Genomic DNA, 24329 nt, shown 5'->3' on the forward strand with positions numbered 1-24329 from the left:
TATTCCCCTACACTGCTGCACTTAGCTTTTCCAGGACCAGGGGCCTCTCCTTCCTTCTTGGGCATCATTGAATATGTGAATTGCTTCTTGGGTATTCCAAGCTTCTGGGCTAATATTCACTTATCAGTGAGTACATATTATGTGTGTTCTTTTGTGATTGGGTCACCTCACTCAAGATGACATTCTCCAGTTCTACCCACATGCTTAAGAATTTCATGAATTCAGTGTTTTTAGTAGCTGAGTAGTATTCCATACTGTAAATATACCACATTTTCTGTAGCCATTCCTCCGTTGAGAGATATATGGGTTCTTTCCAGCTTCTAGCTATTATAAATAGCGCTGCTATGAACATAGTGGAGCATGTGTCCTTATTACATGCTGGGAATTCTCTGGGTATATGCCCAGGAGTGATATAGAGGAGTCCTCTGGTAGTATCATGCCCGGTTTTCTGAGGAACTGGCAGACTGATTTCTAGAGTGGTTTTACCAGCTTGCAACCCCACCAGCTGTGGAGGAGTGTTCCTCTTTCTCCATATCCTTGCCAGCACTTGTTTTCTTCTGAGTTTTTGATCTTAGGCATTCTGACTGTGTGAGGTGAAATCTCCAGGTTGATTTGATTTGCATTTCCCAAAATTTCTGTGTGATCGTGGTCATTTTTCTGCTTATTTAAATCATTCAAGCACTACTACAGAGCAATAGTGTTAACAACTGCATGGTCTGAGATGTGATTTTAAATGCACATGTTGCTTTTCTGGTGTGGTATCACACCCAGGACTTGCTGTGTTAGGAGTACTGGGTTCTGATCATGCCAAGTAGCCTTGATGTCTGTTGGTAAGGTTCTTGTGCTTCCCTTTTGCTATCCTTTTATCTCTGGTGTTAGTTGGTATTTCTGTCTCTGGTTTGATCTTGTCCCTTTTGTGAGCCTGTGTCAGAACTCCTGGGAGACCAGCTCACTTCTGGCAGGTCCTGTGTACAACAGACTGTTGAATAGCCCCAGTTCCTGGAGGCAGATGGTGACCTGTAGAATCCTGGCCCAGCTGCTCCACTGTTCCTGTGCCCTGTGTGCTCCTCAGTAGTCTTGCTCAGGACAGTTAGTGTAGAGAAAGTAGAAAGCTCAGCTCCAAGCCTGGGAATTAGAGTACTCCTATGAGAGCATCTCTCTCCTGGCAGGTCCTGTCCACAGAGCCTTATCCAATTTTAAAATCATCCATTCCTATTAATGTTGCCTATACATTTTGGGGTGCATTACTACTCAGTGTACTTGGCTAAACACTCATAAAGTAAACTGATTCTCTTCAGAAAGCTAACGGTCACTCCTAGTTCCTCAAAGGTGGCACATTATGACCAACCTCTTGCCTCCTGTCAATCAGTCTGGCTTAAGCATGTATAGATCTTGCACATACTGTCCCAAGTGTTGAGTTCCTGTGTCCAACTGCCATGATGTGTCCAGAAAACATTGTTTGGTAAAGTCATCCACTACCTTTATAATATATCCTATACACATCCAAAATAATCCCTGAACCTCGGAGAAAAAGGTTTAATATAGACGCCTCACTTAGTGCTCACCACTCCAAAGTCTCTTATTATCAGCACCATTAAGAGCTATGGGTCTTTGAATTAATCACTGTTCACTACATAGAAAAACTTTTCTGATGGTGGGTGAGAGATGAACCAAACTAAAATGAAAAATCATTATGAGGTGGTTTCTGAAGGACTTTATAAAAACTCCTTCTTGGAATAAATAGGTCTTAGATATTGGAACAGGGATCCTTCAGAAGTAAAGTGTATTAGCACCTCATATTAACTACTTCTTCCTCAATTATCTGCTTTGTGAATTTCATGTATAAAAGCATTATATCTTCCTATGCCATTTGTTTGTGCTTGATTTATTTTTCATAATTTTTATATATTTTATATAATTTTGCTTTCTTTGAAAATTTAAAACATAAATATTGTATGCCATGTTCTACTAGATTTTCCAATGTGGACTCAAACATACTATACATTCCACAATATATTGATACCACAACTTAAAAATTTTTTTTAAAAATGCCATCCATTGGGGCTAATTTGTGATTCTCATATGTGCATGGATTTGGGGGAATCCATGTAGCCATTAGAAACCTAAGAGTGGTACTATACCGAAAGTGTGTGGAAGTTTTTCTCATCTGGCTGTCATCAACTGCAAATAGATCTTCAATGAGGAGTGGGGTCTCAGGATAACTTTCTGCATTCATCCTGGAATATTAGCAGGCATTATGTTATGCAGTTTCTCTATAGGCAGTCATTGATGATATAAGTACACTTGTGTAACTGCCAACTCATGTTCATGGGACAATATTTACAGACGACAATTTCAAAGCACTTCACCCCTTCTCTAGCCTTTACTTTCTATTTTCTGTTGCATGATATTTCCTGAACCTTTGGTAGGGGATGATAGAAATAACATCAATGACTGAGCGCTCACAATTGTGCTGGACATTTTGATCACTTATGAGTCTCTGCATTAACTAAAGCCAGCTGCAAAAAATAAATCTCTAACAAAGGTAAAGAAGAGCACAAAATGGGTGTGAATACAAATATTTAGAAGGTAGTTTGACAATATGACTATTAAGTAAAATTACAGTAGGAACCCTGTTTGGAACTATCACAACCCCAACCATGGTTTCATGATAAGGTTTATAGTACCAGACATGAATTCCCTTCCAAGGATCAAGCCTCAAGTCCAATCAGGCAAAATATAACTAACCCCATAGGAATTGTGTCATTTTTGCCCTACTAGACACATCTGGTCTGGAAATCTGTGTTGTAGCATGTGAGATCAGTGCAGGATAAAAGCATTATGTTGAAAAAGAGGGATTGAAAATTGAAAAATAAGAAAGGATAGGGAATTGCAGACATAGGTATGCTGACTAGAGCGCTTCAGTTCAAATTCCTCTGCCACTTATCTTCCCCACTTGGCACTGCCCTAAATATTTCTCACAATAAACAGATCTGCTTCCAATAAATATGATAAGTTTATTCTAGAACCTCACAAACATTCTCTCTCTCTCTCTCTCTCTCTCTCTCTCTCTCTCTCTCTCTTTCTCTCTCTCTCTCTCACACACACACACACACACACACACACACACACACAAACACATTTACTCTCACACACAAGTGCATTATTCCTCTCACTCAATTTGTTGGCATTATTATTGATATCACATAGCCTTGATTTATACCTCCATTAGATTTCAGCCAAGAGGTTGCTGTACTGAAGGGAATCTTTCTTTTCAACACCATACAAAATACTGTTTGCCCATATCTGTCATCAAATATTTCTGTCTTCCTAGCACACCTCACCTTGAGGCACATGCTTATAGAAATCCCCTCTGGATTCCCATATTAGTGTGATAGATGTCCCCCAGCACATATCTCTGTCTTTACAACTTGGCTGTAGGATATCTCGTCATGATATCAGTGGTAAGTCTGTGTGGTAATGAATTTGTTAGTGAGCTTGATTTAATCAGTTTTCTATTTGTGTATTTGCCTCACACTTCATATTTAATGCTATGAATACAGACTAGTTAGATTTTTCTTAGTGAAGCTTTCTGCTGCTGCTTTCAGAAAGTAAAGAATTTCGAGCAGACCCTGTGTTAGTGCTTTGTAATTGACACTTCACTTCTCCCTGCACACAGTCGTATATGGATCATGGTTTGAGCACGTCCGTGGCTGGCTGTCAATGAGGGAATGTGACAACTTCTTGGTACTTTACTATGAAGACATGAAAAAGGTGAGCATCAGTCTTACAGTCACCACTCAGTTAAGAACTAGATCCTGGTAATGAGGAAGGTTACTGAGAACTATGAATTTTTCTTTGTTTGTTTTAACTTTTTAATAATTATCTTTTATTAACTAAAAAACTTTCTAATGTGAATGTATATTGATCATATTCAAACTCTCCCTGATGCCTACAAGATCTTCTATGCCTCCTTACCCACCAAACTTAAAAGTTTTTCCTCAAAAAATATCTAAAACAATAACAGGACTCCCAAATCAAGGAAACAAAATATAATAGAATGCAATATAAAATAATGTACTGGATAGTTGTATGTCAACGTGTAACAAGCTAGAATCACCTGAGTGGAGGGAACTTTTAATACAGAAATGCCTCCATATTGTCAGGCTGTAGGCAACTCTGCAAGGCACTTTCTTAATTATTGATTCAAGGTAGAAGAACCATTCCCTTGTGGGAGCTGCCATTCTTGGGTTCTATAAGATAACAGGCTGCATTTTACATGGTGAATAAGCCAGCAAGAAGCATGCCTCTATTGCCACAGCATCAGCATTAGCCTCCATGTTACTGTGCTATTTAACTTCTTCTCCTGACTTCCTCCAAGGGTGAACAATGCTGTATAAGCCAAATAATGCGTGATAAAGCAAAAACTATCACATCAAAGTTAGACAAGTCAAACCAACCAAAGGAAAAGAATCTGATTGAAAGCATGAGGAACATTTCTCACTCACTGACTCATTCAGGAATCTCATGAAAACACAAAGCTGGAGGCAATAATACAGACACAGAATATGTGGCAAAGAATCACCCAAGCTCTGACCATGTTGCTTCATTATCAGATGGGTCATCTCTGCTGGTGCTCTCAGTTTCCTCTTTCTTTTATGGTCTTTAAGCCTCTTCTTCTGCAGGGTACCCTGAGCTCTGAAAGGAGGGATTTGATGCAGACATCCATTGAGTATATCTCACTCTCTGTTGTATATGGCTGAAAGTCTAAATTTGTCCGCATCTGCTGCAAGAGGAAGTTTCTGATGATGTTTAAATATTGCACTATTCTCTGCATGTACCAGAATGTAACTAGCAGTCATTTTACTACAATTTTTTTCTTTTTCTTTTATAAGACCATTATTTGGTTTCCCCATAGTCCTCTGGGCCATCAAGTCTCAGGTCCTTGTTTACCAAAGCAGTGTATGATCTGGGCTCTATCTCATGAAAATATAACTTAAGTCAAAGTTTATTCTCATAAGCTTTAAGCCACCAGTGACACAATTTATCTCACAAGTAGTTAATTATTATAGACAGAAAGACGTGTGTCTAGCTTGCTGTCTACATTTCTCTTTGTGGAGCATGCAGAATGAGTGCCTTTCTGTACTAAAGACACTTGGATATAAGGGTGTAGGTTCTCCGTAGGGACCAGTTTGTCACCTTCACATTCAGTAATTTGTATAGGTGTTGCCTTTAGCAATGGGGGCTTGCTCTCAGTTTGTGGAGAGCAACTTATAATCTTAGGAACAGTCTATGTTTTTTGAGAGTGATTCCCATGGGATCCACTTGGCCAACTCAATTAAATGTAACCCAATCCTAGTACTGGAAGTTTTAATTCTTTCTTTGTGACATGGGATGGTCATTATTTGGTGATTTCACTTTGATCACCTTCATATATGAAATAATTTTGGAAGTTTCTGTTGTACTAGTTTAGATACTACTTCTCAAATACCTCTTAATTTCACCTGTCTCTTCCTGTACTCCCTTCAATAACCCCCTCTCCCTTCCCCTTTCCTGCTTGATTCACCCATCCTAGCCCTTGGACATCCTTTCATAATTTGTTATGTACATTTAATGTTTTGATTATTATGTGCTCAGAGGACCTTCTTTTCTGGTCCAGTCTACTTGGTGCTCTGTATGCTTCATGAACTTTGATTTGCATCTCTTTCTTCATGTTAGTATTTTTCACAGTCACAAAAGAACACACATGGCATGCACTCACTAGTAAGTGGATGCTAGTCCAAAAGCTCAAAATAAACAAGCTACAATTCACCCAGCACAAGAAGTTCAAGAATAATGAGGACTTAAGTGAGGGTGCTATGGTTCCTCTGAGAAAGGGAACAATATACTCACAGGAGCAACAAGGGAGGCAATGTGTGGAGCAGAGTCTGAAGTAAAGACCACCCAGGGAGTGTCCTACCTGGGGATACATCCTATAAACAGTCATGAAACCCTGACAGTATGATGAGAAGCATGTACCAAAAGGAGCATGTCATGGCTGTCTCCAGAGGGGCCCTGTCAGAACCTTACAAATACAGACGCAGAAACTAGCAACCAACTATTGGACTGAGTTTGGGGTCCCAAATGGAGGATCTGGAGGGTGGTCCAGAGGAGCTGAAGGGGTATATAGCCCCATGGGAAGAACAATGACTTTGGACACCCAGACACCCCAAGACTCCCAGGGACTGAACCATCAACCAAGGGGTATACATAGTTCCAGCCAAAAATGTGGCAGAGGAATGTCTTGTTGGGCATCAGTAGGAGGAGTGGTCTTTGGTCTGTTAAAGGCTCAATAGAGGCCACAACAAAGGGAAAAGGCTGGGAGGGGATAGTTGTGGGGGAGGTGGGACTGTGTCGGGTAGAGGGGTATGTGCATGGTGGCAGGGGGTGGTAGGAGGGGTAGGGAATCATTGGGAAGGGGGGCTTTTGGGAGGGGGGAAATTGGGAAGGGTCTTACCATTGGGAATGTAAATGAAGAAGACACTCAATAAAAATAAATTTAAAAAAGAGAATCACATTGGGTACCTGGTAAGATGTGTTTATGGGTTGAGGACCTGAGAGTCAGGAATAGAGATGGACTGGCCTGAGCAGAGGGACTTAACAAGGAAGAGGAAAGCAGGGTGTTCCACCAGGATCTTCTTAATCAATCTCCTGGTAATAGGGCTAGATAATAAAGAGGGGCAACATCAGTATGCTTAAGAAAGAGGTGGGGATCAGACTCAGGGATTGGAATTGAAGAATGGAGGGAGAGATGAAGATCTGATGGTGTAACATATTGCTTCCTTTCTCATGATGTGCTGTGGATTCCTCAGGAATGCATTCTGGAGTTGAAGGCTGGGGAAAAGCAATTCGCACCACAAAGTTTGGTGTTCTGATACAGAGATAAGACTTGGACTTTGAAACACATTGAGAGAAGTGAAGATCTATCTGCTATTAGTCTATCTCTTTCCCTAGCCAGAGTGGTCTGTGAGTTCTCATGGAGTGCTGAATTTGGGAGCTGGTATTGTGTAATGAGTAGAGGGAGAAATTTAAGAAGGGAAAGATCTTTGAATCCATTAGAGAAGGGGAGTGCTGCCACAGGCTTTCTACTCCAGAGCTAAGGATGAGAGTTGAGCCTGGGATCTGGAAAAGCAGAGGTGCTGTGGACTGACCCAACCAGGGGAGGGAGAAATCACGACGGGGGGGGGGATCACAACGAGGGGGGCTTTGATACTCAGGAAAGGCATGGATTTGGTGATGACAAACAGAATCAAACACTGAGGTGGTTTGAATTTGAATGTATTTGGGAGCTCTCAAGTAAGAGTTTTTATTTATGAAGAGTTGGTATTATCATTTTAAAAGATGTATCCAGTGAAGCAGGTACAATTATCATAACCATTTGGCATAAGGAAATGTAAAATCAATCAGGTATAATGTTTCTCATGTAAGTGCTTTAGAGGATCAATCACAGATAACATCAATCTTTTTGATTAGAATATAAAGTCACTTGTAGTTAACAGCAAACCTTTAAACAGAGTTTGAAGTTTCTTAAAAGCATTTGGTCACACCCCCTAGGTTTTAATGATTTTCTGTGAGTAATCCCTATCTAACATCTAGCTTTCACCTTGTAAAAACTTCTTGAAATTTAATTTAAAGCCGTACTTAAACAATGCTTTTCATATTTCAGTGTCAGAGCCACCCTCATCTATATACACATAGCCATATAAATTTATATGATGTTGGGAGGTTGTAATTATGTAAATGACTATGAGACAAAGTGTTGCAGTTCTTAGAAAAGAGTTTGCAGCCAGTGACTCTACTTCAAAGAACGGATTATCAGCCCAGGCTATTAGGACCATACTGTGAAAAAAGGAAGAGGAAATTGAGAGCTAAAAATACTGCCTTGAGACCTATGTCTCAGAATTATCCTCTAGCTAGAGAGTTTCACAACCATTTCCAGGAGACCTCCTCCCTTTGGAGTCTAACGCCTCAGCCTGTGGAACTTGTCACACAGAATCTACTGGAGTTGGTGTGGCATCTCTCCCTTTTTCATTTTTTAATTGAAGCTCATAGATATCTCTTTTGTCAGGGGAAATGGAGGAGGAGACTAGTCTGAAAATGAGTGAAAAGATAAGGAGAATAGCCATGGCTATTCCTGTAGCCATGGTGATGAAAATAATCTAATGTAACCAACTTACAGGTTTTAGAGATTGCAGATCTGAGCTAACACTGAGCCAAATCTTGTAAACTACATGATTCATCATGTGCCTTGCTTATCGCTGAAATATGAGTTTTTAATTAAGCCATATCATGAGTAATATCATTATCTTTTAAAATTACCAACACATGATTTTTAGTAAGAGTCCAATTATGTTGTTTATCATAGGCTAATGGTGTTATGCATATGTATCAAACGCTTGCATGGCACCTGGTAAAAGCTGAACCTTAATATTTTTTATCTCTTGCCCTAATTTTAAAACTAATTTTTTAAAGCATCAAGCTTTGTTTTTTAATTTTTATTTATAATTTGTTACTTTATGTCAGACTATTTTTTATTCCTTGAGGTAATGCTTTTTATTGATATCTTCTATATGGTATAGCTGATATACTAAAAGCATTTTTTTTTTTTTACAATCCTCAGGATGTAATTTTATAGTGAAAAGGCAGTCTTGTAAATCTATTACTATTATATTCAATCCTTTTGGGACTGCTACTGGAGAGGGCAGTCCTGGCTGTAAAGCTCCCATGTCTACCACGGTGGCATTTATTGCCCCGAGGTCTTGCAATAATCTCCGTTTCCCTGACTTTTTCTTTATTACAAATATGGGACTGTTACTTTCTTCAATATGTCCCTTTTACAACTGTTCTTACACAAGTTGTTCTATAGACTCTATTTTTTCTTTTGATAGGGGCCATTGATTGAGCCATATAGGTTCTTTTGATTTTTATTCTATTTTATCTGTATATAACAAGCCCTCAGTGGCCCCTATGAAAAATGTTGTTCATTTAGGTTATCTGAGGTGACCAGTTTTACACCCATATTAACAGTATTTTTCTTTCTTTCAAGTTTGAGGTTGAGAAACTGCCCCTGACTTAAAATCTAAATTGAGTTTTCCTCTTTCTTTTCCTCTGTAAGGGGTGTTCCATTTTTGTGGAACTTGGATTTGTTATTTATTTTTCCAATGGAACACCCCTTTTATTCGAGTCCCTCTTTTTATTTTCTGGACATTGCCTTTGCATATGTCCTGATTCTCCACATTTAAAACAATTAGGCTTGGAGTTTCCTTTTCCTCCTCCACCATAGTTCTGTTTAACATAGGCGCTGAATTTCTGTCCTTTCATAGCTGCAGCGTAGGCCATTCTTTGCACTACGGCTGGTGAGGCATCTATACAGGCCTTCACATAGTCCTGTACTATTCCTGTAAATACTGAAAGAAACATTCATTCCTGCTTTGACTCAGATTGCCCCATGTTACTACAAGATTACTCATGCTTAACCAATGATCCTTTACTGGTGGGACTGCAGTTCCCTGGCGAGAGCCGATCCATTAACTTGAGAAAAAGGAAAGAAAGGGGAAAGGTTACCTGTCCAAAGGTCCCTATTTGGGTGCCAGCTGCCACAGACTGTCTCAGCGGTGTGTGTGTGTGTGAATCATGACTGAGGGGGTGCTTTGGTACTCAGGAAAGGCATGGATTTGGTGATGATAAACAGAAACAAACCCTGAGGTGGTTTGAATCTGAATGTATTTCGGAGCTCTCAAGTAAGGGTTCTTATACACAAAGAGTCGGTATTACCATTTCAAAAGATGTATCCAGTGAAGCAGGCACAATTATCATAACCATTTGGTACAAGGAAATGCAAAATCAATCAGGTATAATGTTTCCCATGTAACAGATTTAGAGGATCAATCACAGATAACATCAATCTTTCTGATTAGAATATAGAGTCACTTGTAGTTAACAGCAAGCCTTTAAAGAGAATTTGAAGTTTCTTAAAAACATTTGGTCATACCCCCTAGGTTTTAATGAGTTTCTGTGAGTAATCCCTATCTAACATCTAGCTTTCACTTTGTAAAAACTTCTTGACATTCAATTTAAAGCTGTACTTAATGCTTTTCATACCACAGTGTCAGAGCCACCCTCATCTGCATATGCATAGCCATATAAATTTATATGATGTTAGGAGGTTGTAATTATGTAAATGATTATGAGACAAAGCATTGCAGTTCTTAGAAAAGAGTTTGTGGCCAGTGACTCTACTTCAAAGAATGGATTATTGCCTGGGCTATTAGGATCAGGAAGATGAAATTGAGAGCAAAAAAACTGCCTTGAGAACTACAGCTCAGGATTATTCTCTAGCTAGAGAATTCCACAACTGTTCCCAGGAGACCTCCCTCCTTTGGAGTCTAATGCCTCAGCCTGTGGAACTTGTCACACAGAATCTACTGGAGTTGGTATGGCACAGAGGGAAAGGCGAAGGTCTGCTATTAACCTACAGCTTCCCTAAAGGGATGGAGAAAAATACTTACTAATAAAATTAAAGTGCAACCAAAGAAAAACTGAAAGATAAAACGATTTAAAAAATATTTGACCTCTTAAGTGTTGTCTTTCAGTAAGTAGAACGTTTATATGTTAAAAAAAGAAAAACTTTAATCACATTCTTTTTCTCTTATGTAGAATCTTTTACTTAATCATCATGAAATTCAGTTTTTTCTAGAATGGATCAGTAACTAGCTGTCTGCTGCACACTAGTGCAGATTCCCATAAGTCTTCTTTCTGACCACTTAACCCATTCCTTTCAGTCACTGTCATGATGGTTTCCCTTCATATGAAATATTAAGTAGAACTGTGATAAATATGCAAAAGAAAGTTTTAAACCAATAAAATTTCATAGCCCCAGGGGGAGGTCTAGGATTTAACACACAATTTTTGGTGATCTAAGATTTTGCCTTGTAATGACTATCTTCTAGGATTAAGCTAATTGTGGGGTACAAATATTTTATTGTAACAGTTGGAGATCTGAGACACAAAAATTGTGAATGTGATGCCCATCTGAGCTGCATTCTGACATGCTTACTCAAAACAAAATCTCTCAGAAGTACCTCCAAGTAATAAATATTGAGAGCATTTTTATGAAACTGCCAGAAAGCTGTATTGTTCTTAGTTAGCCTAAGTAAACAGTATTATATGGCTCCAAAATTAATAAGTTGAGGTCTTTGGGCACATTCCTTCACTCACCTTGATCACTGTCTAGCAGCATTTCTATAAGTTTCTTTGATCATCACAGGGCACATTAGGAGTGGTTCAATGCCACCACTTGGAAGAAAAAAGCCAGGTCGATTGATCTTGGATCTCTGTGAGCTTGAGGTATACTGGTTTCCATATCAACTTCCATCACCAAAGACAAAACTCGATAGTGAGGTACTGTCTTAACACATAAATCTTCAATTCTCTCCTAAAATGTTTCTATTTCATTTTCAATTAACTTAGCAATGTTTTAAATGTCTACCACTTTACTCTTTAATTTTTCATGAATTGTCAATTAATTTTAACGTGTTTTTCGATATATCGCTTCTATTTTAACAGAAATATTTTCTACATAACTCTTCAATTTTATCATAAAATATTTTTACTTCCCTTTTCAATAAAAGAACATGCATTTCACAAAACAGAAAAATCTGTTAGATTCAGTGTATCTGGTTCAATGTGGAGGTCCTTGATCCACTTGGACTCAAGTTTTGTACAGGGAGATAAGAATAGATCAATTTGCATCCTTCTACATGTTGACTGCCAGTTGACCAAGCACCATTTGTTGAAAATGCTGTCTTTTTCCACTGGATGGTTTTAACTCCTTTGTCAATGGTCCCATAGGTGTGAGGGTTCATTTCTGCATCTTTGAGTCTATTCCATTGATCCAACTGCCAGTCCCTGTACCAACACCTTATAGTTTTTATCATTATTGCTCTGTAGTTTAGCTTGAGGTCAGGAAAATTGATTTTGCCAGAGATTATTGTTGAGAATATTTTTTTGCTATCCTGGGTTTTTTGTTATTCCAGATAAATTTGGAAATTGCTCATTCTAACTCAATGAAGAATTGAATTGGAGTTTTGATAGGGATTGCAGTGAATCTATAGCTTTCTGTAGGCAAGATGGCCATTTTTATTATATTAGCCCTGCCAATCCACGAGCCTGGGAGATCTTTCCATCTTCTGAGATCTTCTTCAATTTCTTTCTTCAGCGACTTAAAGTTCTTGTCATACAGATCTTTCATTTGCTTAGTTAGAGTCACATCAAGTTATTTTATATTATTTCTGGCTATTGTGAAGGGTGTAATTTCCCTAATTTCTTTCTCAACCTCTTTATCTTTTTGAGTATAGGAAGGATACTGATTTGTTTGAATTAATTTTATATCCATCCATTTTTCTGAAGTTGTTTATCAGGTTTAGGAGTTCTCTGGTGGAATTTTTTAGGTCACTTAAGTATACTATCATATCACGTGCAAAAATAGTGATAGTTTGACTTCTTCCTTTCCAATTAGAATCCTGCGACCTCCTTTTCTTGTCTAATTGCTCTATGTAGAATTTTGAGTACTGTATTGAATAAATATGGAGAGAGGGCAACCTTGTCTTGTCTTGATTTTAGTGGGATTGCTTCAAGTTTCTCTCCATTTAGTTGGATTTTGGCTACTGGTTTGCTTCATATTGCTTTTATGAACATGGAGCCCATGAGCACAGAAGAAAATTTCCTAAATAGAACACCAATAGTTTACAGTTTAAAATCAAGAATTGACAAATGGGACCTTATAAAATTGCAAAGCTTCTGTAAGGCAAAGGACACTGTCAATAGGCCAAAATGATAACCAACAGATTGGGAAAAGATCTTTACCAGTACCAAATGCAGTAGAGGGGTAATATCTAATATATACAAAGAACTCAAGAAGTTAGACTATAGAGAACCAAATAACCCTATTAAAATGGGGTACAGAGCTAAACAATTCTCAGCTGAGGAATAACAAATGATTGAGAAACACCCAAGGAAATGTTCAACATCCTTAATCAAAACAAACCTGAGATTCCACCTCACAGCTGTCAAATGGCCTAGAACAAAAATTCAGGGGATAGCAAATGCTGGAGAGGATGTGGAGAAAGAGGAACACTCATCCATTGCTGGTGAGATTGCAAGCTGTTAAAACCACTCTGGAAATCAGTTTAGGGGTTTCTCAGAAAATTGGACAAAGGACCTGGACCTGAGGACCCAGTTAGACCACTCCTGGGCATATACCAAGTAGATTCTCCAACATGTAATAATGACACATGCTCCACTATGTTCATAGCAGCCTTATTTATCATAGCCAGATGCTAGAAAGAACTCAGATGTCCCTCAACAGTGGCATGGATACAGAAAATGCAGTACATTTACACAATGGAGTAGTACCCAGCTATTAAAATCAATGAATTAATGAAATTCTTAGGCAAATGGATGGAAATAGCAAATATCATCCTGAGTGAGATAATCCAGTCACAAAGTAAACACATGGTATAAAATCGATGATAAGTGAATATTAGCCCAAAAGCTCAGAACACCGAATATACAACTGGCAGACCACATGAACTAAAGATGAAGGAAGACCAAAGGCAACTTCAGCAATGACCCAAGAGCTGAAGAAGTTTGCAGCTCTACAGAAGGAACAATAATATGTACCAACCAGTACCCCCAGCAATCCCAGGGACTAAACCAGCAACCAAAGAGTACACATGGAGGGACCCATGGCTCCAGCTACATATGTAGAAGATGACCATTTCAGACATCAATGAGAGGAGAGGCTATTGGTCCTCTGAAGGCTGGACTCCCCAGAATACTGAAATTCAAGCCAGGAAATTGGTGGGGGGAGAGAGGTGAGGAGCACGAGGTGAGATGGGATAGGGGGGGTTTCAGTGGGGTAACATGGGAAGGGGTTGTCATTTGAAATGTAAATAAAGCAAATATTTTTTAAAAATCTCAGTATATTTAGTGGCTGTATGAGTATACACCTGTGACCACACAGCACAATGGAGATGAGGCAGGATCATCTAAAATTCAAGGTTTGTATGTTCTGCAAAGCAAGTTTAAGTTTAATGTTGGCTCTATGAGAGACTTTCGCTAAACTTTTCTCCTCCCTGAAATGAAACCCCAGCCTCCATCTTTTAGGGTCCAAAGACCAGCCACATTGCAAGCCCACTCAATATATAAATGTGTGTGAGTACTTCCTCCCTTTGTTCCATTGCCTTTTCTTGTCCAAACACCATTCATGCTCTCTCATTTGTTGATGCCCTTTCTGCACATCCTGTTTCTCATCCCCATCCACAGATCCCTTCTTTGCATTTGTTCTCTCAGATGTCTACGTCTATCATCCTCATTTCTGTTTGTTCTTCTTTTAGGATACAAAGGGAACCATAAAGAAGATCTGTGATTTCCTAGGGAAAAAATTAGGGCCAGATGAGCTGGAACTGGTCCTCAAGTACAGCTCCTTCCAAGTCATGAAAGAAAACAACATGTCCAATTTTAGTCTCATCGGGGATGATGTGGTTACTAATGGCTTGCAACTTATGAGAAAAGGTAAAGAGATTGTCTAGCTTCAGAATATGTATGAACACGTGAAAGAGTTGTGGTGAATCTCTAAGAGTTTGTTGGCAATATACTGAGAGTCACTGCTCATTACCGATAGCTTCTTATAGACATTACAGGAGAATGTTTTTATGGACAAGATGTGGGCTTCAGGCACTCTGAAAAGTTGATTTATTATGAGAGATATCTTGGGATTGGAGATGGTCATATCCAATAACTTCAATGAAAAAATGGGAAAGTAACATTACTATGAGGCATTGTAAAGTTCCCTGAAACATAATCCTCAACTCTAAAATATAAAAAATGTGTAAAGCAGTAGACCAAAGATATATCTTAGATGATAGCAATAGAACCACAAAAATTACATTAACATCTGGGAAATATATTGATCAGATGAAGATTGCTGTCTTATAGTAAGCCAAGAGTAGACCCCCAAAAGGACTAAAAAATTCCCTAGGTTTAAAATCTGATGATACTTGCCAACTATGTTCATATTACTTTAGTTTCATGACCCTTCTTTTCTTTCAGAATTATAACTCCTAGAAGGGGAATTTCAATTCTCTCAATTTCTGGGCCACCTCTTTCATGCATACATGGTTTCATAGCTGTACAGTTAAGGAGTCACGTTGCCAAAATGAATCAGACCTTGTGCCACACCCAGACCTGATTAGGTAATGATATGTTAGATGGAACTCAGAGAGAAAGAAAAAAGGTGTCAGTCATCAGATATTTACCAATGAATAAAAACATGGGTATAAATGAAGGAAGTCAAGAGTTATGGGCTTAATTTTCTTTTACCCATAATTTAAATGTTTCAGCCTTTATCTTCAGTGCTCCTCAGCTCCAGAGTGTGAGATTTAGATAGTAACAATATAAGGATATCAGGAGTTTTCACAGATGAAATGAAGTCAAAGTAGTTACCAGATTGTATTTAATTCAATACTCTTAGTGTCCTCATAATAGAAATTTTTGACTCAGATATGAGCATAATGATATGTCACCATCACCAAAAGAAATTTGGTATTTATACACTAAAGATCAAGGCATCTCTAAAAATATGCTGCTGTTGCCAGATGCCCTCAGACTCTTGCACTCCAGACTCTGTGGAGACATATTTCTCTGCCCTAGAAATGTAGGTCTCACCTAAGAAAAGTGGGCTGTTCTTAGATTTCTTATAATGAGTCAGAATTTGGCAGAGGTAAAAAAAATAGTATATCAACATAAAATCTGTCATTAAATGCTTAAAGGAATGAAGTAGCTCTGTTAATAGCAAAAGGATAAGGAAAATGACAAGGAACAGTTTTAGCAGAGACACATCAGAGCAGGTGGAATAGAATTTAAACAGAATTCTATGAGGACAATTATCGTTTCTGCTTTTGCAGTAAGATTACTCTAGGATGAAACCACCTTTAGATTGAATTTCTTCCTAATACACATACTATTTGTAATGTAGCATAAATGATAGGAATACATAATACATACATAATATAATAATGATAATCTAGTTTTGTCAAAATACTTTATCAGACTTCATTAGTCTTTTGCATTTGAATTATCCTACTGATTATATGTAGCATATGTTTTTGCATACTATGTCATGTAGCATAAATGATAGGAGGAATACATATATACAACATACATACAGTAATTATAATTTAGTTCTGTCTAAATGCTTGATCAGACTTCATTAGTCTTTTGTAATTGAATTATCCTACTGATTATACGTAGCATATGTTTTTGCATTTGAAGACAACTTTTATTCATGGGGATTATTTTTGTTATACTAGTGTGACACATGTCTAGTAAGCCATGTACCTCTGGAAACCTGCTCACTGTTGGGGAACACAAATTTTATTACCCATTATATATCATATGCATTGCCCATTGCGTCACTACTTCATTATAGAGGGTGATGAAACAGATGTCTCCGGAAACAATTTTGAAAGGAAAAGTATATAAAGATAATATTTGTATTCTCAATTCCTCTCTCAGATTAGTGCCAATTTTGAATCATAACGGATGAGAAATTCAAAGATAAATGCTAAAACCAATTTCATTATTTACCATTAGATAACTTAATTTCCTTAACCATAAAGCATTAAAAAAGTGGTATTAAGTGTTAGATTTGCCTTAGCCTATTCATTACAACTATTTTCCCATATCCTTGAATGGTTCTTCTCTTGATACACAAGTAAAATATCTTGTATTGCCCCTGGAGAACTGCTTTGTCAGCTTTGCCCCAGAGATACAATCATTCAAGTTGGTTAGATGAATCTGGTTTTAACCTCCAAGTCATAATTTTCCAAATGCAATTGTCGTTATTGTAATTCCATAGTTAGACACTGCAGGAAATGCAGACTAGAGAGATGTTCACCCTCATCCAACCACTGTTTGGTTGACAAGACATTTATAAAGATAGTGCCACATTCGAGACGTGTAGGAAAGATCTTCGGGCAAACCTTAAAAGTTCCAGTCCTCATTATTTCACAGTGTATGTTTACTGGTTACGGTACTTGGGCCATTAATCATTTTCACTGGTATCTTCAGAAGATTTTAATCAGAGACACAAAGAAGATGACCTAAGGTCAGAGGAAGAAGCCTGCCATCTACAGGCAAAACAGGTCTACAAAGATCTGGACAACACCCTGATGTGAGACCTCCAGTCTTTAGAACTATGAGGAAGTTCCTTTTCTTTCTTTTTAAAGTATTTTTCTATTTTAATGGTTATTTTTATTTACATTTCAAATATTATCCCTTTTCCAGGTCTCCCCCCAGAAAACCCCCAATCCTATCCCCCTCCACCTGCCCCTTTGATGGTTCTCCCCCACCTACTCCTGCCTTCCCACCCTGGCATTCCCATAGACTGGGGCATAAACACTACATGTTAGGGTTATCCTACTATATGAAACAAAAATATTGGAAAGATTTTGCAAAGTAGGAAAGAAAATAAAATGTACTTCTACAAGGTGCACAGAATTTTGACATAGGTGCATTAGAAATCCATTTGTGTGTCTCCAAAGATGTGATTTTCTCAGATGGGCTGATTTATTTCATTGAGAAGCCATATTGAATTTGTTGATTTTTTTTGTAGTCCAACCTCTATCTGGGTTGGCTTATCAGGATCCAGGTATGCTGTGGAAAACAATAAGAAAACATGTTCTGATAATGAAGAAAATAAGGAACCTGAGAGTAGCAATGGATATCGATAGGTGCCCATATAATTAGACAACACTTTTATATTCATATCAATTAATGATGGATTATTTGAATATGCTGTATAAATGGTTTACATTTTTATGAATTTTTCATATTTTCTTTAATGTAGCCCTCAAGGAATTAAAATTAACTTACATGATGATACAGAAACACAGTAATGTGATAAAAAATAAAGTATGACTTCCATAGTCAATCTTTTTGGATTCAAATACACATCCATCATTATCACACTAGGTAACATCTCATAGACTCATTTTTCCCATCAGCATAATAGGAGCACTGCCTCTACCTTTCTCATGTATTCGCAAAATTCATTAAAAATTATCCCACACTCAGTATGTCCTCTATGTCTGGCACTCTTTGCAAAATGAACCATTTATTAATTTCAGAAACATTTTCTTTTCAAATATGTTAGATGCATATTCTATATGTATATTCAAACCAGAAAATGTATGGAACACATGACAATGCCACAGCTAGAACATAAAACAAGGATGGGGCCTGCAGAGGGGTAAGTGGAGGAAAGATAGAAAAAGAAGGTTACAGTGTCATTAATAAGGGAACAAAGAGCAAGATATAATTATATGGAAGATATTAGCCCTCTGGGGGTGAACGAAGACACAGCACAGCATGAGCAGTTAGACAATTTGTAAGGCTCAAACTAAAGACCTTCTGGAAAGGAGTGGTGAGAACCAATGTATGGTCAGAGGAGACAGTGCTCCAAATTCAGGGACTGAAATTATACAGATCTTCATGCATCACAAAACACCATGTTTGAGTGAAACAGAAATCCTGCAATGTTCTCAGCTGGGAGTGGCTGGATCCCCTGTATCTAGTGGGAAGATCAAGACACCTTAAATGCTGCTCATAACTGTGTGTATCTGCAGCACTCATGTGAACCCACACACACAAGTAGAAACTATTTTAAGATATTATTTAAAAGTAGCTAGCCTGCTGTGAAGAACTTCTAGAAGCAAATATTAAAATGTAGACAGAACAATTGAAGTCTGTTTGGATCATTGAGATAATAAACACTGTTGAGTTGGTTATTGTGATGGGAACAGGTTTGATGGGAAGCAGGAATAATTTGGATATGTAAAAGGTCAAGCCAGTGTTGCTGTTGTTAGATTGTCTATCATATAGGTTAGGAGAGGAAAAGGTGGGACATAATTTCTACAGAGGGAGAAGTCTCTATATATGATTTCAGGGTTTAAGAATGTTTCTACAGAAAATTATAATTTGATTTATTTACTGTGTGGTAAGAGCATATGATGGGAGGAGCTGGAGCAGTGTTATGACCGTTATCAAACCACGTTTGTACCTGCTTCACATTTTCCAGGCACAACCGGGGACTGGAAGAATCACTTCACAGTGGCCCAAGCTGAAGCCTTCGATAAAGTATTCCAGGAGAAAATGGCTGGTTTCCCTCCAGGGATGTTCCCATGGGAATAAGTTTTCAAAACTTTTAAATATTATGTGAACACTGATATTTATGTTCCTGTTGCTCTATATCTGAATAACTGAATGTGGTCATAGAATAAAGCCTGTTGCAAAATTGTGAGTGTGATTTTTTAAAAAGATAGTGTTACTAATACAAGAAGTAGCAACAGTAGTGGTGGTAATGGTTCTGTTGGTTGTGGTTGTGTGTATACTTTTCTGTTTGTAGTGCCTTCAAAGGTCAGAAGAGTGCATTGATTCTGAGGGACCTGCAGTTGCATGTAGCTATAAACTTTCTGCTTTGTGTCTTAGGAATTGATCTCAGGTACTCTACCTAAGCACAACAGTACTACTAATATCTCTCCATCTGTCATCTCTTCAGCCTAGAATCATGGAGTTTTGAGTCATCAAATATTTGCTACTTTTATTACTGTTTTGTTGTATATTATCAGCAAATTTCAATTTACTTCATAGAATTCCAGTTTTAAAACATGTTATTTTCATTTAAATTAGTCGTTTATTTGGGAATTTGTTAAGGAGATTGGACATGACAAAAGTTTTTTTTTTTTTAATTCGATATATTTTTTATTTACATTTCAAATGATTTCCCTTTTTCTGACTGCCCACTCCCCGAAAATCACATAAGCCCCCTTCCCTCCCCCTGTTCTCCCACCCACCCCTTCCCACTTCCCTGTTCTGGTTTTGCCTTATACTGCTATACTGAGTCTTTCCAGAACAAGGGGCCACTCCTCTGTTCTTGTACCTCATTTGATGTGTGGATTATGTTTTGGGTATTCCAGTTTTCCAGGCTAATATCCACTTGTTAGTGAGGGCATACCATGATTGATCTTTTGAGACTGGGTTACCTCACTTAGGATGATGTTCTCCAGCTCCATCCATTTGCCTAAGAATTTCATGAATTCATTGTTTCTAGTGGCTGAATAGTACTCCATTGTGTATATATACCACATTGTTTTGCATCCATTTTTCTGTTGAGGGATACCTGAGTTCTTTCCAGCTTCTGGCAATTATAAATAGGGCTGCTATGAACATAGTGGAACATGTGTCCTTATTGCTTGCTGGGGAATCCTCTGGGTATATGCCCAGGAGTGGTATAGCAGGATCTTCTGGAAGTGAGGTGCCCAGTTTTCGGAAAAACAGCCAGACTGATTTCCAGAGTGGTATGACAAAAGTTTTTAAGTGTCATGCTATGGAAATTAAATAAGTATTACTCAGTATTTATGTATTTATCATACTTTGCATGAATATCCACTTGATTATTTGTAAAGGAGTATGTATGTATATTCTTTTTATGGATATTTTCTTTATTTACTATTCAAATGTTTTCACTTTCCAGGTCTCCCCTCTGAAACCCTCTAACACACTCTATCCCCATAAATCTACAAGGGTGCTTCCCACACTCACACACCCACTCATCCACTCCAGTCTTCCTGCCCTGCACACCCCTACACTGGGCCATCGAACACTTTCAGGTCCAAGGGCCTGTCATCCCACTGATGCCAACAAGGCCACCTTCTTCCACATATGCAGCCTGAGGCATGGGTTCTTCTATGTGTACTCTTTGGTTGCTGGTCCAGTCCCTGGGATCTCTGGGGGGGGGGTCTTTCCTGTTGACACTTTTGCTCTCTCCATGGGGCTGAAAATCCCCCTCAGCATCTTCAGTACCTTCTACAATTCCTCCATCAGGGACCCAGCACTCAGTGCAATGGTTGGCTGCAATCATCTGTATTTGTCAGGCTCTGCTAAAGTCTCTCAGGGGACACTCATATCAGGCTTCTGTCAGCATGCACTTTTCTACATCCATAATAGCTTCCAGTTTGGAGACTGTATATGGGATGCCTAATATCCACATATCAGTGAGTACATACCATGTGTGTTCTTTTGTGACTGACTTACCTCACTGAGGATGATATTTTCTAGATACATCCAATTGTCTGTGAATTTCACGAAGTCATTGTTTTTAATAGATAGGTAGTATTATATTGTGTGAATGTACCACATTTTCAGTATCCGTGCCTCTGTTGATATTTTCTTTATTAACATTTGAAATGTTATGCTTTTTCATCATTTCCCCACCAAAACCTCCTTATTCCATCCCCACTTTCCTTGGTCACTAACCCACCCACTCCTGCTTCCCTGTCCTGGCATTCCCCTACATTGGGGCAACAAGCCTTCACAGACCAAAGGCCTCTCTTCCCATTGATATCCAACAAGGCCATCCTCAGCTACACATGCAGTTGGAGCCATGGTTCCCTTTGTGGCTCCAACTGTGTAACTCCTTGGTTAGGGGATTAGTATGTGGGAGCTCTCGGAGTACTTGTTGTTTCATATTGTTGTTCCTCCTATGGGGCTGCAATCCCTTTCAGCTCCTTGAATCATTTCTCTTCCTGCTCCATTGAGGACCCTCTGCTCAGTCCAATGGTTGGCTGAGAGTATCCACCTCTGTATTTGTCAGGAACTTTGAGAGGCTCTCAGGAGACAGCAATATCAGGGTGGCTGACAACGGCTTCAAACAAACAAACAAACAAACAAACAAACAAACAAACAAACAAAGGGCTTCAAACCCCTTCAACTCCTCTGGACCACCCTCCAACTCCTTCATTGGGGACCCCACGCCCAGTCCAATGGTTGCCTACTAGAATCTTCCTCTGTATGTGTAAGGCTCTGGCAGGGCCCCTCTGGAGACAGGTATGACATGCTCCTTTTGGTATGTACTTCCACAGGAAGCTGAAGAAGAAGGAGGACTGAAGTGGAGGTGCTTTGGTTCCTCCAAGAAAGGGAACAAAATACTCACAGGAGCAATAAAGGAGACAAAGTGTGGAGCAGAGACTGAAGTAAACGTCACCCAGAGACTGCCCTACTTGGGGACTCATCCTAAAAACAGTTGCCTAAGAATTTCAAATTCATTTGTTGTAATAGCTGAGTATAACATCATTGTGTAAAGGTACCAAATTTTTGGCATCCATGAGTCTGTTGAGGGACATCTGTGTTCTTTCCAGCTTCTAGCTATTATGAATAAGGCTGCTATGAACATAGTGGAGCATGTGTCCTTATTACATGTTGGAGCATCTTCTGGGTATATGCCCAGGAGTAGTATAACTGGGTCCTCAGGTAGTATTATGTCCAATTTTCTGAGGAACCACAAAACTTGTTTCCAGAGTGGTTGTATCAGTTTGCAATTCCACCAGCAATGGAGGAGTGTTCTTCTTTCTCCACATCCTTATCAGCATCTACAGTCACCTAAGGTTTTTTTATTATTTATTTATTTTTTTTTAAGTTTTTTTTATTTGATATATTTTTTATTTACATTTCAAATGATTTCCCCTTTTCTAGCCCCCCTCCCCCCCCTCCCGGAAAGTCCGGCAAGCCCCCTTCTCTCCCCCTGCCCTCCCACCCACCCCTTCCCACTTCCCCGTTCTGGTTTTGCCGAATACTGCTTCACTGAGTCTTTCCAGAATAGGGGGCCACTCTTCCTTTCTTCTTGTACCTCATTTGATGTGTGGATTATGTTTTGGGTATTCCAGTTTTCTAGGTTAATATCCACTTATTAGTGAGTGCATACCATGATTTACCTTTCGAGTCAGGGTTACCTCACTTAGTATGATGTTCTCTAGCTCCATCCATTTGCCTATGAATTTCATGAATTCATTGTTTCTAATGGCTGAATAGTACTCCATTGTGTAGATATACCACATTTATTGCATCCACTCTTCTGTTGAGGGATACCTGGGTTCTTTCTAGCATCTGGCAATTATAAATAGGGCTGCTATGAACATAGTAGAGCATGTATCCTTATTACTTGGTGGGGAATCCTCTGGGTATATGCCCAGGAGTGGTATAGCAGGATCTTCTGGAAGTGAGGAGCCCAGTTTTTGGAGGAACAGCCAGACTGATTTCCAGAGTGGTTGTACCTATTTGCAACCCCACCAGCAATGGAGGAGTGTTCCTCTTTCTCCACACCCTCTCCCACACCTGCTGTCTCCTGAATTTTTAACCTTAGCCATTCTGACTCCTGTAAGGTGGAATCTCAGGGTTGTTTTGACTTGCATTTCCCTAATAACTAATGAAGTTGAGCATTTTTTAAGATGCTTCTCTGCCATCCGAAGTTCTTCCATTGAGAATTCTTTGTTTAACTCTGTACCCCATTTTTTAATAGGGTTGTTCGGTTTTCTGGAGTCTAACTTCTTGAGTTCTTTATATATATTGGATATTAGCCCTCTATCTGATGTAGGATTGGTGAAGATCTTTTCCCAATTTGTTGGTTGCCGATTTGTCCTCTTGATGGTGTCCTTTGCCTAACAGAAACTTTGTAATTTTATGAGTTCCCATTTGTCAATTCTTGCTCTTAATGCATACGCTATTGGTGTTCTGTTCAGAAACTTTCTCCCTGTACCGATGTCCTCAAGGGTCTTCCCCAGTTTCTTTTTTATTAGCTTCAGAGTGTCTGGCTTTATGTGGAGGTCCTTGATCCATTTGGATATGAGCTTAGTACAAGGAGACAAGGATGGATGAATTCGCATTATTCTGCATGCTGACCTCCAGTTGAACCAGCACCATTTGTTGAAAAGGCTATCTTTTTTCCATTGGATGTTTTCAGCCTCTTTGTTGAGGATCAAGTGGCCATAGGTGTGTGGGTTCATTTCTGGATCGTCAATCCTGTTCCATTGATCCTCCTGCCTGTCACTGTACCAATACCATGCAGTTTTCAACACTATTGCTCTGTAGTATTGCTTGAGGTCAGGGATACTGATTCCCCCAGACTTTCTTTTGTTGCTGAGAATAGTTTTAGCTATCCTGGGTTTTTTGTTATTCCAGATGAATTTGATAATTGCTCTTTCTAACTCTGTGAAGGACTGAGTTGGGATTTTGATGGGTATTTCAATTAATCTGTAGATTACTTTTGGCAAAATGGCCATTTTAACTATATTGATTCTACCAATCCATGAGCATGGGAGGTTTTCCAATTTTTTGAGGTCTTCTTCCATTTCCTTCTTCAGAGTCTTGAAGTTCTTGTCATACAGATCTTTCACATG

General features: G+C 38.8%; 1 protein-coding gene across 2 annotated transcripts in view; it reads left to right on the forward strand.

The window, feature by feature from the left end:
- The window catches only part of LOC127683358 (probable alcohol sulfotransferase), a 29100-nt gene extending 9810 nt beyond the window's left edge, over positions 1–19290 (forward strand). The window contains exons 4-6 of one of the 2 annotated variants that reach the window (XM_052180539.1): positions 3680–3774; positions 14436–14613; positions 19178–19290. In XM_052180539.1, the coding sequence (XP_052036499.1) occupies positions 3680–3774; positions 14436–14613; positions 19178–19290 (386 nt within the window). The remainder of the gene's footprint in view (positions 1–3679; positions 3775–14435; positions 14614–19177) is intronic. The other variant, XM_052180546.1, reaches the window with a different exon arrangement.
- The last annotated feature ends 5039 nt before the right edge of the window (positions 19291–24329 follow it).

This window comes from Apodemus sylvaticus, chromosome 1, assembly GCF_947179515.1.
Source record: "Apodemus sylvaticus chromosome 1, mApoSyl1.1, whole genome shotgun sequence".
Lineage (NCBI taxonomy): Eukaryota > Metazoa > Chordata > Mammalia > Rodentia > Muridae > Apodemus > Apodemus sylvaticus.